General features: G+C 33.8%; 1 protein-coding gene across 2 annotated transcripts in view; it reads left to right on the forward strand.

Moving 5' to 3' along the window:
* Positions 1 to 17,956, forward strand: part of UGGT2 (UDP-glucose glycoprotein glucosyltransferase 2) — a 4,352,373-nt gene that overhangs the window by 2,018,439 nt on the left and 2,315,978 nt on the right. For both annotated transcript variants that reach the window (XM_044072987.1, XM_044072988.1), the window contains exon 21: positions 5,655 to 5,749. In XM_044072987.1, coding sequence (XP_043928922.1) covers positions 5,655 to 5,749 — 95 coding nt within the window. The remainder of the gene's footprint in view (positions 1 to 5,654; positions 5,750 to 17,956) is intronic.

Below are 17,956 nucleotides of genomic sequence, written 5' to 3' on the forward strand. Positions count from 1 at the left end.
CTTTACTTTCTCCAAAAAGATCTACAAAAAGTACATATAATGTGATATAATAACTTCACCTTTAATGTCAGTCAAAATAGCGTCATAAAAATTGCTCAAAAAGACATAAATTATGATTGCAAAATACTGTCAAATGATTAAAAATCTTGGGGCATTGGTAGATAGCAGCTTAAAAACTTTGATCAATGTGTATCTGCCAAAATCAGAATAACATATACTGTCACCAGTCAGATTCTTGAGGGCATATCTATTGAAAGGATGTTATTGAACCACTTTATACCTCATTGATCCAACACATTATTGGATACAGCACTATGTTCATAGGTTCATAGGTGTACTAGGCTAATGGCCCTAGGACCTTTACAAGCCTAGCCCATAGAAGTGTCCTGGCATTGTGTCGCCCATCGTTAGTTCCCATTGCGTCTATCAAGTAGAGCCACTTGAGTGATCCCGGGGTGAACTTTCTATTACCCATCCACTCATCAAGATTTCTTTTGAAGAGGGCCAGTGAGGTGCTCTGCTTGACATGTATGGGAAGTCTATTCCAGATCATGGGCAGTCCTGGGTTATGAAACTGTCCCTGCAACATGTTCTGTTGATTGTGGTAATGAGGTTGAGGTCTGTGGAGTGTGTGGTGTGGAGGGATTTCTTTCGATGTAGCATTTCTAACAGAGCTGGGTCAAGCATGGCTTTGTAAGTCAAGCAGAGATTGCCTCTTAGTAGACGATATGAGACCGAGAATAGCTGGAGTTTTTTGAGTCTGTCTGTGTAGGACATGTGTTTAAGACCTAGGATTTGTATTTATTTTATTTATTTATTTTACATTTGTTGACTGGGATAGTCCGACTGGATGCATGTCCATTTTCAGCAGAGGCCCGGGGAGAAAAGCTCCAACATATAAACATCCTCATTGTGAGGTACTTTTGTGGCCTCTCCAGCTGTTGGAGGTGTCTAGTGATGTACATGCCAAATGGGGCATTATACTCTGTGATTGGTCTAATGAGGGACGAGTAGAGAGAAATGATGACCTCTTTATTCCTGGATGCAAAACCCTTGGTAATGAGATATGCCACATAGAAAGACTTTCTGACCACAGCGGCAATGTGGTGGTCGAAGGAGAGGTTGCTGTCAACCTGTGTCCCCAGATCTCTTATAACGTTTTCATTGTTCAGTGGGCACCCATCGATGTGGTAATTAGTGGGAACTGACTTTTTCCCAATGGGGATGATGACGCATTTTTTGGCATTAAGCTTGAGGCCATGGTTTTAACACCAGTCATTGGTCTCAGTGAGGCCTTTCTGTAGGATGTGTACATCACTTGGGGAGTTAGTAATGGCTCCCAGCTTGCAGTCATCTGCTAATTTGGTCAGCCAGAGTCCCTCCATGTTGGCCCGGACTTCTGAGAAGTAGATGCCAAACAGGAGAGGACCCAGGACCGATCCGTGTGGGACTCCACTCGTGACTTGTTGGCAGTCTGACTTGGAGTCCGCTACTTTCACACTGTGGGTTCTGTGAGCCAGTTTGCAACCCATCTAACAATATAGGGGTTGATGCCTAGTTTGTTGAGTTTATCAATAATTCCTGAATAAGGAATGGTATCAAATGCCTTGGCCATCTCGAGGTAGGCTGTATGAACTGCCTTACCTTCATCCGCCGCTCTGGTGACTGACTCAAAGAAGCCAGGTTGAGCAGACATGATCTACCTTTCACAAAACCAAACTGCGTGGGATCTAGGGTTTGGAGATTCCGTAAATCCTTGTTAATTAGGTCCATGATGATGCACTCTATAGCCTTACATATCAGACTCATCAGGCTAATGGGATGATAATTTCCAGGGTCTGTAGTCGCTCCTCCTTTATGGAGAGTAATGACTGTAGCAGTGTGCCATTCAGTAGGGACAAAGCCTGAGGTGAGGCTGTGAGTGAACAGAGCACACAGATGTGGTGCCAGTTCACTTTGTAATTCATGTAAAACACAGCCAGGGATGTTGTCAGTTTCCATGGAAAGTGTATTCTTGGCCTTAGACAATGCAGCTTTAACCTGTGCTGTAGTAATGCTGGGTGCCTGGCATTCTTCCAGTATTGAGGTTGGTCCTTTTGGGAGCAGAGAGGGGTAAAGTTGGCACTGAATCTGTCAGCCAGTATGTTGGCAATATCTGTTGGTTCAGTATAGGAGGTACCATTGTGCAGTAACTCAGAGCAAATCTGGGTATTGCCATGGAGATTTTTGATATAACTGTAGAAGGCCTTGTGGTGGTTTTTATTGTCTGCAACAATTCTGCCTTCATAGCTGGCCATGGATGTTTTTATAAGGGATCTCAACTTTTTGCTGAGGCTAATAAGGGAATTTTTCCAGACTTGGCAACTAATTTTTTTCTGCATCAGTTTCTTCCTATTGTTGTAGAGTTTATTAATGGCAGGGGACCACCAGACTGGCTTCCTTTTTTTGGAGGAGAGTGTTTTGGTTCTGTCAGGTATGGCTAGTTCCAAGCATTTATGTACGTGTTTGTACAGTGCTTTGGTGTATGATTCAGCAGTCATGCATATATTTTCCATTAGCATGGGTGCCGTGAAGTTAGCCACCTCTGTTTTTAGGATTCCAAAGTCAGCTTTGGAGAAGTTTTTCATGGTGGATACCTTAGCGGGGTGTGGGTGAGATGTGCTCAGATCTAACCAGGGAGGAATTGACTATTGGTGTAGAGCAACAGTTGCCCATGTTAGTAATAACCAGGTCAAGTATGTTGCTTCCTCTTTCACACCCACATGGACAATGACAGAGTCATACTTGTACTTGTGGAGTGACCTGAGTGCATGTGTTATGTGTTGGATTCTGGCACCTGATAGACAGCTGACTGCTACCTTCTCCTTATTCAACCTAGTGAGTGGGACATCAGTGTGCCTCACTATTGAGTCACCTATGATTATTGTATTGGGCAAGCTGTTTTGCCTTAGAGGCTTAGGTGCACACTGTGTAGGTGAGCTATGTGTCTTGTGGTTTGTGCTGTGTTGTGGTGGTCGAGTGCGTTTCTGCCTTGAAGGTCTCTGCTGTTTATGTAGATTTCGTTTGAGAGCCCCTGCGAAGGTGGTTGTGTGGTTTGTGTTTTTATGTGAGGGGTGTGATGGTGGGTGTTCTGGAGGGCTGAATTCCATGTGGTGTGGTGCAGGTGTTTACCTTCTCCTCTTAACCAGCTATTCTGGTCTTGGCTGGAGAGTGCATGGCTTCCAATTTGGAGATATAAGTGCATCTCTCACAAGTCTGAGTGTTGGGCGGTAAGAGTAGAGGGTTGTCTGTGTACATGAGGCAGTTGCTACACTGCCTCAGAATGCCCAAGTTCACCAGGTTAATAGGAGAAAGCACAGACATGCCAGGAGGTATGGTCATCATTACGAAGTACTGGAGCTGTTAACACTTATGTTTGCTACAATAATTGCTACAAAAAGCCTGATGAAGTGGTAGGCAAATAAGCTAATTAAAGTGCAAGAAAGAAGAGAAAGTTGAAAGGGATAGAAAAAACTGCCCAAACGGCCAATAAACTACAATTTCAGAGCCAGAAACCACTCCTCTTGTGGTAGATAGGCTACCTAGTGCTTATCACTCCCACTGATAAGCTGGAAGGCTTGCCTCTAATACAGAAAGGTCTGGGGAACTCAGAAACTTACAAAACAGTCCTAGATACAGCAAATCTGTGCCTGGACTACTCTAGTAACAGGAAAGGCAGAAAACAAGCTTAGAACTTTTATTTTCCAGAAAAAAACAGTTAACTTATAGCTGGAATACCTCAAAAAGGGTTTAAAACCGTGCAGCTAAAACTTTGGATGCTGTAGACCTGTATTTAAACTATGCTACTCAATTTTAAAGTTAAGAACTCCGTAAGAAAAAAACTCACAAAGAAGCACAGATTAATCACTTATAGTTAAAAGAATAATACTTGCAGTATGAAAAAATACAGTTAAACAGCAAGGAAATACAGTAAAATGCAGTCAAACAGTAATGAATTGCAGTAGATAGCAATGAAATATAGTTAATCAGTAGATTGCTATTGTTGTCTAGTGTGTTAACAAGCCATGTGAAATAACTTAGTGTTGCTATGATTCCTTGCAAAAAAAAAAATCAGTTTGAATTCTAAAACTATTAAGAAAGTCTTCAGGAGCTGTTACTATATTGTTTTAATTGTAGTTTACTAAAAGGTGATCTCTTCCTAGTTTGTAATATGATGTTTAATCCATTTCTAGAAAACTCATGAAGTCTTGTGCCTGGAACGTACTGCTAGAGGAGTAAACATCAGATTGGTGTACCTAATACTGAATTATGTACATAGATACATATTTAGACATGTAAATGTGTTTATCGAATCACTAAGAAAATATCACTAATAGGGAAAAAAATACACATGATCTACACATTATACAATGCTTTCCAAGATTATAGAATAAGTATCCCAGTATTCGCTTATATTCAGAAGTCAGTCATAAACTTTATTCAGAAATAATCTTGCTATGAGTATGGGAGATAGAAAATATTCAAATGGAGTTATGGCAAGCAGGCTTCTTCAAGGCAATTTGGATGTAAACTTCATAGTCAGACCTTTAAAACCAGATCTAACAGCCTCAGATCTGTCTCTCATTGTCATGCTGTTCCTATCTTCCTTTCCTGTGTTCTTTCTGCCTGTCTCCCCTTCTGGAAGTCATTCCTCATCATCATCACATGTCTTCTTTCCACTTTCTCCACCTGCTTTAGTCACAATGACAAACTCCTTATTTGCCTTCCTTAGGTTTGTACCCCCCTGTTTAGTTTCTACAACATGTGCATTTATTCCTACAAATGCTTCCCACTGTCTCTTCCTTGACTGCTAATTCCCCTGATCGTAGCAGCTCCTGACCATTCTGTCTTGTTCCTTTCTTCTCATTTCTGTTTTGAAAACAAACAAGTCTTTTTTTTTACTTCCATTATCTTGTTTTCTCACTGCCTTTTCCATTGACACCCTGTCCTCCCCACTTGCTTATGACCTTCTTGTCCATCCTGTATTTCTCCAACCCTGTTCTCTAACCCTTGTGTATGGCTTGATCATCTCCACCATCTTACTGCACCCATCAGCCTTCGTAACTCCACAACCACTCCCCATAAGAACTGTATTCTGCTGGGTCTGCAGTTCCTACCATGACTCCCTACAAGTTACTCGGCTACACTATTATCCCACATTTAGATTATCAATCCCATTTTCTTCTTCAGCACCCCCCCCCCAATAAATTGGGCCTCCTTTCAATCTTTTTTATTCTGTTGCCCTTGCTTTTTCTCAGGCTTTTTAACCATCCTTTCAATCCCATCCAAATTTTAGCTCACTGATGTTTCTTTGCTCCTTCATGCAAGACAGAGGAAGAAATGTCCTTGAAAGCACTTTTGTATCACTCTGTTATCTTTTGAGCTGGCTGACCAAATAAATATTTGTTTGCTTTAATTTAATTAAATCGGTTCTTTTTAATTTGTTTATTCCAGCCATGTATATTTAAGGTGCCACTTATTGCTGTTGGCACTGATGTACTTGGCACATTATTGAATGTCTGATGCAGGAGGTGGTTAGTGAGAGTCATGTTGAATTGTATTTTTTGTTTTCCCTGTTCCAAGGTGTGCAAATTAATTAACTGCTTGTTTTCTAGGTGAGAATGTAATTTATACAGCTACCATATGGATTGTTGCAGATTTTGACAAACCAGCTGGGAGGCAACTTCTTTCTAGTGCCTTGAAACATATGGTAAGTGTCTGATAATTTCTGTTGCAGTATCATGTTACAAACATTTGTAAAGTTCTAAATGTCTTCTGCATTTTATTTGTTGTGTGAAGTAGTTTCTAGAAAAAAATGAAAAGGCTGGGCATGGCTTTGTTGTCAAAAGAATGAGAAGTGGAGTCTCCTATTTCTTGCTGCCTCACTCTTTATTGGGTAAGGTTTTTATTTCCCCATTAGCCATTTCAGTGTCTAAAATGTCTGTGATCCTCCACGACAAAAATATTCCAAAGAATGCTGAATACAGTAGCTTGAATCTCACACCTGCCTTTGACATTTTGAGATAAACTTCTTTCTCTCCTATCTGGTATGAAGCAAATAAGCATTTCCCACAAATATTATGCTATCCCCAATTTCTAATCCTTTTTCCCTTCTGACACAATTTTAGTAGGAGCAGTTATTTCTCCTGGTATGCTTGCATCTTTACTAATGTACATCTTGGTTGCCTTCTCACGGCATGATTTGGAGCATGCACATGATTTGTCCTCTCACCAGTCCTGCTGTGGCACATCAGTTCAGTTAATTTGCTTATTTATAGTTCCATAAAATTAATGCACTCTTTTTTTTCCCAGTTTCTCTATAACAAGAGGGATTTTCACGTTTTCTCTGTGTGCACTGTCTTCTAACTCTTATTTTTATCATGTTAACCTTTGATTTTCACAGTTTTATCAGTTGAGTTGATTAAAGCATCTTCTATTTTTCCAGCCTTTTATTTGACAATATGTATTCCTTCTTTGTCTCACTTATTTAAAAAACTTCTGAGTACATTTGTGTTATTTTTTTCCCTTTAGATTACTGGAATCAATCTTCTGTGCCAAAGCTAAATCCTGAACTGATTTTTGCTGAATCTGAACTGACTTTTGGTGACCAGTTGCAGGATTTTTCCTAGTCAGAACAATTTCTTCTCCTTTTCTAGTTGATTTTCTCTCTTTTCAAATTGTCCTTTGCTGGCATCCAGGCAGTATAATAACTAGCTATTAGCTGAATTTTACCCAAATGGATAGCTTTAACTGGCTTGTTTTCACAATTGCAGGGTTTGCTCTGGGAAAGCTTATATCAACCAGTTGATCAATGTGCAACTTTCTTGAAAGTCCCTTCATGCACTTTACGCTCAAAGATTAAAACAAATATTCAGTTCTTATTTGCTGCTGCCTGAGCTCCTGAATTTAGACTACCATCAGACTGTCTGGGAAAATGCGGCATGGGTTCTATGATAATCTGCAACAACATATAAGATTAGCATGTCAAACATTAATGTTACATGTAATTTACAAGTCAGAAACGTATTGAAAAACACTGTATTATAGAATATGTGAAAGTAATAGCATCTTATCAGAATGATTGCCTTGTCAGTCATTTCATATAATGTGAATGGCATTACAGCTTGTAGACAAGAGGCAGAGTACTGAATTATATTAATACATTTAAAATAACATTGTTGCTGGAGACATGCTTAATTAGAAATGAACATGTGAATTTTGCAAATAAAGGATTTTAGAATGGTTATTCAGGGACAGAGTAAAGGGGATGGGGAGATGATGTTGATTGAGATTGTGTCTAAGGCAATGATAGAGGAGTAGGAGAAAGACAATGGTAGATACGTTGTCATGAGGCGTTGTTTGCAGGGAAGGAGGAGCTAATTTTCCTGCATTTATATTCTAACTAGAACTGTTAAGAAACTTAAGAGTGTGATTAGCTTATAAGAGGGAATATTATTCATGGATGGAGACTGGAACCTGATATGCAGTAGTGAAGATATATCAGGAAGACCTAGAAGGAAAATATAACAAAATAGGGTAGATTTCTGAAGAAATATAAAAGAATATTTGGAATGGAAGGAAGATATAAAACTACTAGCAGGAAACCATACACAGTTTGCATAATAACTGGGCTAGACTGAACAGAAATTATATTTCAAAGGAGTATGGGTGTTTGGAAACCCAACCAAAAACTATTTCAGATCATGCATCACAAAACACTAAAATGGGGGGGGGGCATGGCCAAGATGAGCACTAAGTAACAGCACTTTCTCCCTGCTCTGCCTTTACAGAATATTTGTGACAGGATTTTTTGAATTTATCTATCCTAATTTTGGTTTTCCATACATATTTGGGATCTACTAATCATCATTTAGGATAGTATACAAAAATGTTTGCAATTGTTTTATTTTTCCTGTCAAAAAGTACTAGAGAAAATATTTTGACTCCAGAATGAGCCACTCCAAATCTACACTTCAAGAAACAACTATTAAGAAGGAACTTCAGTCACTATTATCTAATATTCAAGAACTGGCAACAAAAAATTATAGAATGGATGTAAAACTGGACAACTTCAAAGAAAAATGTTCCCAACAAATGTAAATATTACATGAAGACCTTAAGCAACAAAAGAGACAGATTACTGGAATAGAGACTTCACTGAATGATAAGGACATTAGAATTCAAGAAGATGAGCATAATATAGACTTTCTCTTAAAACAAAATACACTTTTACAAGCAAAAATTGATGATCTAGAGAATAGATCAAGAAGAAATTATTTTGGTTTGCCTGATAATGTTGAAGAAGGTAATATGGAAAAATTCTTAACTTCTTGGTTCCCTGAGGTACTGCAGCTTCCTGAAGCTCTCTCATATGGGATAGAGAGAGCCCACAGGTCCTTGGCTTCTTCAAAAAAAGGTAAATCCAATTCTACTAAATCTGTTATAGTGAAGTTTCTATCATCTCACGACAAGGGGATAGTGTTAAAGACTGCGTGGGCTACATCTCCTATTAAATATAAAGAAAATGTTGTACGCTTTGATAATGATTACTTATCTTCTGTAATTGCCAAAATAAAGCTTTTTTGCCAGTGCTAAAAGAACTAAAGAAAACCCAAATAAAAACACACCTATTATTATTTGCCAGATTAAAAATATTTCTTCAAGATGGTCCAAAAATATTTGATGACGTAGATTCTGCCATTACTTTTGTCAAAACAAGAAAACTGCTTGATAAAATAGAGGATATGGACTGGGCAAATACCAGCCTTAAAAGAAATGTTGAGAGTTCCTAGAAGATCTCTGAACATAAAAAGAAGCTCAAGAATAAGTGATTAAACTATTTTACAGTGGCTTTCATTTACCTAAGCCTTAAAAATTAACCCAGAAGTTGGGGAAATGGAAGTGGTTCAACAGGTGAGTCTTTATTGTTTAAATTTCTTTTTATGGTACATAGCTGTTTTAATGGTATTTTTATAGTTTATTATTAAGTCTAGTTTATTGTATTTAATGTGGCTCAATTACTATAGCAAGTAAAAGCTATTTATTTTTTAATACTAGTAGTTGTCTGTTGTTATAATTGCTCCGTATGTTTGGGGTTTGAATTTTATGGTTTCTTGGGAACTTATGGTAGATGCAGAGACTTAAAGATGAGGAAATGAGGGTCTTTGATGCATTAGAAACTGTTTTCTTTATTTTTTATTGTTTGCCATTTTGTTTCCCTGTCTCTCTGTGAAAGAGAGATTTTTTCAGTGATATTGTTGCCATAATGTTGCTTTAGTGATTATATTTTCCATCTGTTGCTCTGCTACTGGAATGTGGTGCTACTTGTGGTAATACTAATGAGAAATGTTCTTGTTTTGTCCCTTTCGTGAACTGATATGTTTTGAGTAAGTCATCAGGTATTTATTTTAAAAATGTGACTATGTGGGTGTAATGTTAAGCGAATGGCTTCTTTGATAGCTGTGCTGGTTTTCCCTGATTATTGTACTGTGGACGGGGCTTTGATTTGTTTTTTTTTTTTTTTTACTGTTGGTTGTGAAGAAATGGAGGGTTTAGCATGGTTTGATGTGTTTGTGGTGGTCTATTGGTTTGCTGGGTTTGGGAAATGGAGTTTATTGATTTTGATATTCTATATATTAGCTCTCTCCCTCTTGCCTTTTTTTCTCTGTTCATTTTTGTGTTTCCTGGTCTTGCCATGAGGTAATCAACAGCTTTCTTAAAGAAAAGCTGCAAATGTTTTCCCTCCTGAATCTTGTGCATTTGAACTGCTAAACAACCCTGGTATGCAATCTCACTGCGGCTGCTACAACTGAAAGCAAAAAAAATTGTTTCCATAGAGACGTTTACAGAGAGAACCCTGTGCTGAGAAACTTAGCAAAGCTGGATAATAGCTTGAATAGATGGTCTCTAATGCCATCTACAAGCCAAATGAAAGAACTGCAGCTAAGTAACCTGTATAATATGACTATGTTAAATCATTTGTAAGTGTTTATAAACAGATCACTTTGATACATTAAGCCCTTATGTTTTTACACTTGTATTCATAGTCCTACTATATTTAGGTATAACAAACATTTAGTATAAGGCAACGTCATTAAAATATTATAAAATCTTTACATGAGACATATGCAGAATTTAATATTCTTCTACAAGACACAGAAAACAGACATGAGAATAAGTCTAGTACAGACAGAAGGTTAACAAATAATGAATGAAACATATTCTGTATGAAACTAAATTATGGCATACAGTATAGTCTGAGATGCAGATGTTTGCTGTATTAACTAATGTGTTGCTATATTCTGAGGGAGATAGAAGCTGTTTCAGATTAGGAAAGGTTTTAAAGGAAGGAAAGGAAAAAGAGTGGCAACAGAAAGGCATATATGTAAAGTTAATCTCATGGAATAGTTGTCTTTCCACCTATGACCACTTCCCAGTCATGGACCATCCCCTACTAATCATAGACTTATGCTACATTCCTTCTTAGAAAATACTGAGGACTTTATTGGAATTTCATCTTACAGTAGGCAACTATAATACAGTATTTTCTATGCTTTTGTTTTCAGATACATGAAGATGGGGAAATAGTGTTATTAGCTATTGGCACAATAAAAAGAGAGACAAAAAAGGGAGAACATTTCACAACACGTCTTTATTATATATGTGTAATATATGATGACTTGAAGTGATATTAAGAATATAACATCAAAAGCTAAAATTAAATAGTTACACTTGATATATTCTAATTTGTTTCTTGAATGAGTACATACAATTGTAATGGATGTATTTTACTTCATAATTGTTCTTTTTTTAGTCACATGTACTACTTTATAATGTTAAAATATGCAACAACAGATGTACTTAGGTGGGGAGGAGATGAGTGTTGTTACGAGTTTGATGGCCAATTTGGGTGGCAGATGTCACTCAAATTAGGAGTTTTTAACTCCAGGGGGGTTTAGAGAGTGTCTGTGTTATTAATAAATGTTATAAGTTTTTGTTAATAGTTAATATGATGTTCACCAAGTCTTAAAAATTGAATTTGATATATACATATTTCATTGTATAAAAGTTTTATATGTTCCTTGTATAAATTATTGTATTCCTAATAGTCAATTTCTATTGAGTTATAAATATGAAAATAAAAGGAAACTTAATCAACAACAGATATTCAGAAACAATAACATTTTATGACATCTTTAAAGTGTATATCATTAAATATTAATGGGTTAAATAATCCTAGCAAGAGAAGATCTTTAAATAAATATCTTAAATTACAAAATTCTCAATTAATATTTCTCCAAGAAACTCATCTACTAAATGAAGATATCTCAAAATTGGAATCCAAATCTTACAAATTTTTGATTAGCTCTGAACATGCACAAAAAAGAGAGGGGTGGCCATACGATGGAAAAAATACATCACCTATGCCTAAAATAATTGACACAAAGATAACAAAGGGATGTTATCTTCAGTTGTTATAGAATTTAATAATATTTTGACTAATAAATATGTATTGGATTCCTGGCATTGAACTTACAGCAGTAAAACAGCGTATAGAGCATATAGTTCAGTTTTCTAAGGGTAGTATTATTCTTGCTGGAAATTTTAATTGTATTTCTAATATAAAAGACTCTAGTACCAATGGTAAAAGAAAAATTCCAGCAGTAGCCAAATTATTGAATGAATTTTGAGATTCAGACATGATGAAGGATATTAATAACTTTACAGATGCTAAGTCACTGTTCTATACATTCTACTCACATAGGCATAATTCATATTCAAGAATAGAGAGGGTATTAATCTCTAATAACTTAACTGATTTCTAATTAAACTCCAAAGTGATTTCATGTCCCCTTTCGGACCATAATTCCATAACATTTGATTTTATTCTAAACTCCACATTTAATGTTCATAAAATTAAAAAGGATACCAGCGTACATAACTAAACTAAAAGACTTCATTGATTTCTTTACTACAGAACATTTTATTGATCTTAATAACACACAGGGAACCTCTGAAGTATACATTTTGGATGCTATAAAAGCATACCTATATGGTAACATTACTGATTGGTATAAAAAGTAAAGAATTTCATGGGATAAATACCTTCAAGATATACAAACAAAGTTAGATGCTTTAAGACTTGATGCTTCAAGAAACCCAGACAAGAAAGATAGAATAAATGAAATAAATACTTAAAACAATAAATATATAAAAATTTTAAATCATGATCATGTTTAATCTTGAAAAATATAAACGTAAATTTTTTTCTATAAATCCTAGATCTATGAATATACTAGCTAGCAAGACTAAAAGATTAAATAAATTTAATCATATTAAAGAAATCTCTTCTCCAGCAAAAGAAAAAATAGTATCTGATTTGCCAAATATATTAAGTGAGTTTAGAGATTTTTTCTTAAAACTAAACCAACCCAATGATATGATTGATAGTACAAAAGATATTCAGTCTTTTATAAATAATAATATAAAGAACAGACTATCAAAAATACAAAGAAAATTAATAGATAAACAAATATCTTTTAAAGACACAAAAGATCAAATCACTAAACTTAAGCAAAATAAAGCTCCCGGTAATGAATGTATCATTTCTGAAATTTACAAGGTTTTACCTGCCAAAGCCGTTGTTACACACAGTATTTAATATAGCTCAAAATAATATTATACCCCTTTCTTGGAAGTATACATTTATTTCTCCCATACTAAAGTATGATAAAAACGCTACAAAATGTGCTTCATATAGGCCCATTTAGATGCATCCTAAAATGTGAGAGTTCTATTCTAAAAACTCAGTTTTACATTACATGGCTTTCATTTCTGCACTGAGCAACTTTATGGTACATAGCTGTTTTAATGGTATTTATAGTTATTATTAGTCTAGTTTATTGATTTATGTGCTCAATTTTAGCAAGTAAATTTTATTTTTATCTAGTAGTTGCGTTATAATTTGTTTGGTTGAATTTTATGTTTCGGACTTATGAGAGGGAATTAAAGATGAGGAGGCTTTGATGCTTAGAATGTTTTCTTTATTTTTATTGTTTGCCATTTTTTCTTCTCTCTAAAGAGATTTCAATTTTCCATTGTTTTTAGTATTATATTTCAGGGAAATTTGCTACTTGTGGTAATACTAATGGAAATTTTTTGTCCCTTTGACTATATGTTTTGAAATCACAGATTATTAAAGTTTCCATAGAGACGTTTACAGAGAGAACCCCAGTTGAGAAACTTAGCAAAGCTGGATAATAAGCTTGAATAGATGGTCTCTAATGCCATCTACAAGCCAAATGAAAGAACTGCAGCTAAGTAACCTGTATAATATGACTATGTTAAATCATTTGTAAGTGTTTATAAACAGATCACTTTGATACATTAAGCCCTTATGTTTTTACACTTGTATTCATAGTCCTACTATATTTAGGTATAACAAACATTTAGTATAAACGCGTCATTAAAATATTATAAAATCTTTACATGAGACATATGCAGAATTTAATATTCTTCTACAAGACACAGAAAACAGACATGAGAATAAGTCTAGTACAGACAGAAGGTTAACAAATAATGAATGAAACATATTCTGTATGAAACTAAATTATGGCATACAGTATAGTCTGAGATGCAGATGTTTGCTGTATTAACTAATGTGTTGCTATATTCTGAGGGAGATAGAAGCTGTTTCAGATTAGGAAAGGTTTTAAAGGAAGGAAAGGAAAAGAGTGGCAACAGAAAGGCATATATGTAAAGTTAATCTCATGGAATAGTTGTCTTTCCACCTATGACCACTTCCCAGTCATGGACCATCCCTACTAATCATAGACTTATGCTACATTCCTTCTTAGAAAATACTGAGGACTTTATTGGAATTTCATCTTACAGTAGGCAACTATAATACAGTATTTTCTATGCTTTTGTTTTCAGATACATGAAGATGGGGAAATAGTGTTATTAGCTATTGGCACAATAAAAGAGAGACAAAAAGGAGAACATTTCACAACACGTCTTTATTATATATGTGTAATATATGATGACTTGAAGTGATATTAAGAATATAACATCAAAAGCTAAAATTAAATAGTTACACTTGATATATTCTAATTTGTTTCTTGAATGAGTACATACAATTGTAATGGATGTATTTTACTTCATAATTGTTCTTTTTTTAGTCACATGTACTACTTTATAATGTTAAAATATGCAACAACAGATGTACTTAGGTGGGGAGGAGATGAGTGTTATTCTGAGTTTGATGGCCAATTTGGGTGGCAGATGTCACTCAAATTAGGAGTTTAACTCAGGGGTTTAGAGAGTGTCTGTGTTATTAATAAATGTTATAAGTTTTTGTTAATAGTTAATATGATGTTCACCAAGTCTTAAAAATTGAATTTGATATATACATATTTCATTGTATAAAAGTTTTATATGTTCCTTGTATAAATTATTGTATTCCTAATAGTCAATTTCTATTGAGTTATAAATATGAAAATAAAAGGAAACTTAATCAACAACAGATATTCAGAAACAATAACATTTTATGACATCTTTAAAGTGTATATCATTAAATATTAATGGGTTAAATAATCCTAGCAAGAGAAGATCTTTAAATAAATATCTTAAATTACAAAATTCTCAATTAATATTTCTCCAAGAAACTCATCTACTAAATGAAGATATCTCAAAATTGGAATCCAAATCTTACAAATTTTTGATTAGCTCTGAACATACACAAAAAAGAGAGGGGTGGCCATACGATGGAAAAAATACATCACCTATGCCTAAAATAATTGACACAAAGATAACAAAGGGATGTTATCTTCAGTTGTTATAGAATTTAATAATATTTTGACTAATAAATATGTATTGGATTCCTGGCATTGAACTTACAGCAGTAAAACAGCATATAGAGCATATAGTTCAGTTTTCTAAGGGTAGTATTATTCTTGCTGGAAATTTTAATTGTATTTCTAATATAAAAGACTCTAGTACCAATGGTAAAAGAAAAATTCCAGCAGTAGCCAAATTATTGAATGAATTTTGAGATTCAGACATGATGAAGGATATTAATAACTTTACAGATGCTAAGTCACTGTTCTATACATTCTACTCACATAGGCATAATTCATATTCAAGAATAGAGAGGGTATTAATCTCTAATAACTTAACTGATTTCTAATTAAACTCAAAAGTGATTTCATGTCCCCTTTCGGACCATAATTCCATAACATTTGATTTTATTCTAAACTCCACATTTAATGTTCATAAAATTAAAAAGGATACCAGCGTACATAACTAAACTAAAAGACTTCATTGATTTCTTTACTACAGAACATTTTATTGATCTTAATAACACACAGGGAACCTCTGAAGTATACATTTTGGATGCTATAAAAGCATACCTATATGGTAACATTACTGATTGGTATAAAAAGTAAAGAATTTCATGGGATAAATACCTTCAAGATATACAAACAAAGTTAGATGCTTTAAGACTTGATGCTTCAAGAAACCCATACAAGAAAGATAGAATAATGAAATAAATACTTAAAACAATAAATATATAAAAATTTTAAATCATGATCATGTTTAATCTTGAAAAATATAAACGTAAAATTTTTTCTATAAATCCTAGATCTATGAATATACTAGCTAGCAAGACTAAAAGATTAAATAAATTTAATCATATTAAAGAAATCTCTTCTCCAGCAAAAGAAAAAATAGTATCTGATTTGCCAAATATATTAAGTGAGTTTAGAGATTTTTTTCTTAAAACTAAACCAACCCAATGATATGATTGATAGTACAAAAGATATTCAGTCTTTTATAAATAATAATATAAAGAACAGACTATCAAAAATACAAAGAAAATTAATAGATAAACAAATATCTTTTAAAGACACAAAAGATCAAATCACTAAACTTAAGCAAAATAAAGCTCCCGGTAATGAATGTATCATTTCTGAAATTTACAAGGTTTTACCTGCCAAAGCCGTTGTTACACACAGTATTTAATATAGCTCAAAATAATAACATTATACCCCTTTCTTGGAAGTATACATTTATTTCTCCCATACTAAAGTATGATAAAAACGCTACAAAATGTGCTTCATATAGGCCCATTTCATTGTTAAACATAGACTATAAAATGTCCATGTCTATTTATGCTGATAGACTCAAAATTTTTTTACCATCCCTGGTAGACATGGATCAAACAGGTTTTATAATTAATAGAACTTCCTATGATAACATTAAAAGAACAATAACTTTAATTGAATCAGTAAAAATGTTAAAGAATAATTTGACTCTTGTTAGTTTAGATATTAACTGTGCCTTTGACTCTGTTAATTGGGACTATATTTTTATTTTACTGAAGGAGAGGTAGAAATGTATCCCAGAACATACCCATTGTAAAAGGAACCAGGCAAGATTGCCCTTTATCTCCTCTTTTATTCATGTTAATTATGGAACCTTGGGCTAACTTAATAAGGGATAACAATAGTATACACAATTATAGATTAAACCTTAATGAAACATCAAAAATCCAAATGTTTGCTGATGTATTAATCACTCTTGGTGGTACTAACCCCACCTTACAAGAATTGTTTAAAAACATGGATATATTTCAAAAAAGTTCTGGTCTTCATTTTAATAACTATAAAACTCAAATTCTTCTAATTGGTTCCAAAAGTTATAATATACAAGATCAATATAAAAAATATATACCTCATTCTCAAAAAATAACATATTTAGGTATAATTATAACAACTAATATTAAATACATGTTACACCTGAATTATAGTAAAAGTATAACAACCATAGAGACTTTAATAAGTAAATGGAACAAAATTCTATTTACAATGGATGAAAAACTTTCCATTATAAAGATGATTTTGCTTCCAAAGATCTTATACATAATGCAATCTATTTATATTCCCCTACAAGCTCTTTTATTAAAAATAATTTAACACACTGATTAAAATTTTTTGTGGCATCCAGTAAAGCCTAGAATTGCATTGTCCTATCATATGTATAGCTGGGAGGTATATCTTTATCAAATCTAGAACTTTATTCAATTTCATCAGTAATTAAAACAATTGTTTATCTTATAGATGGAGAGTATTTAGCAAAATGGAAAGAAATTATATTAAATTTATCCCAAAATACCAAAAATAAAGGTAATAGCCATCTATCACGGTTAGTAAATAATTTATTTATATGGAATTTGAGAGATTACTTTTCCAATTATTCCACTCAAATGTTTAAATCTACTTATGTAACTTTAATTCTAAAGGCCTTTAAAAACTATATATTTAGGTTTAGAATCTTTGAGAATTGGTTGTTTCTCATCTTCCCTATTGCCTATACACAAGGGATAAGTCTCTCTGCAGACTATTCTAAAATGTTGCTATTTAAGCAAAAGCAATTAATGTTTTGGCATCAAATGATAAATAAAAATGAGGGAAAATCTATTAATGCTCTTGTAGACGAATATAATCTTAACACTTTACTTTGGTCAGATTTGCAAGAGTTTAGAAAATATATTCTAGATAAGCTAATTTTAATCCCCTCAAATGCTAAGAATTCAATAACCAGACTTATTCAGTATTTGATTTTATATACTCATAATACTTTACCAGTTAAAAATAGTATATCATATATTTATAGAGCAATTAAACAAGATCTAGATGTATATTCAGATAACTATTGGAATTCATTTTCTGTAATCAATAATTGTATTCCCTCAGAAAAAGACAAAATTAATTTCCTTCAGTCAGGCAGCAAAACCACTTCTATTAAAGGAAGAATCTTCACATGGAGATTTTTACATAAATCTTTTTTCACTCCACAGAAAATGAGTAAGATAACTAAACAAGATATTGCTGGAGATGTAATACAGAAACAAACA

Source organism: Protopterus annectens, chromosome 5.part1, assembly GCF_019279795.1.
Source record: "Protopterus annectens isolate FY-2018-M chromosome 5.part1, PAN1.0, whole genome shotgun sequence".
Lineage (NCBI taxonomy): Eukaryota > Metazoa > Chordata > Ceratodontiformes > Protopteridae > Protopterus > Protopterus annectens.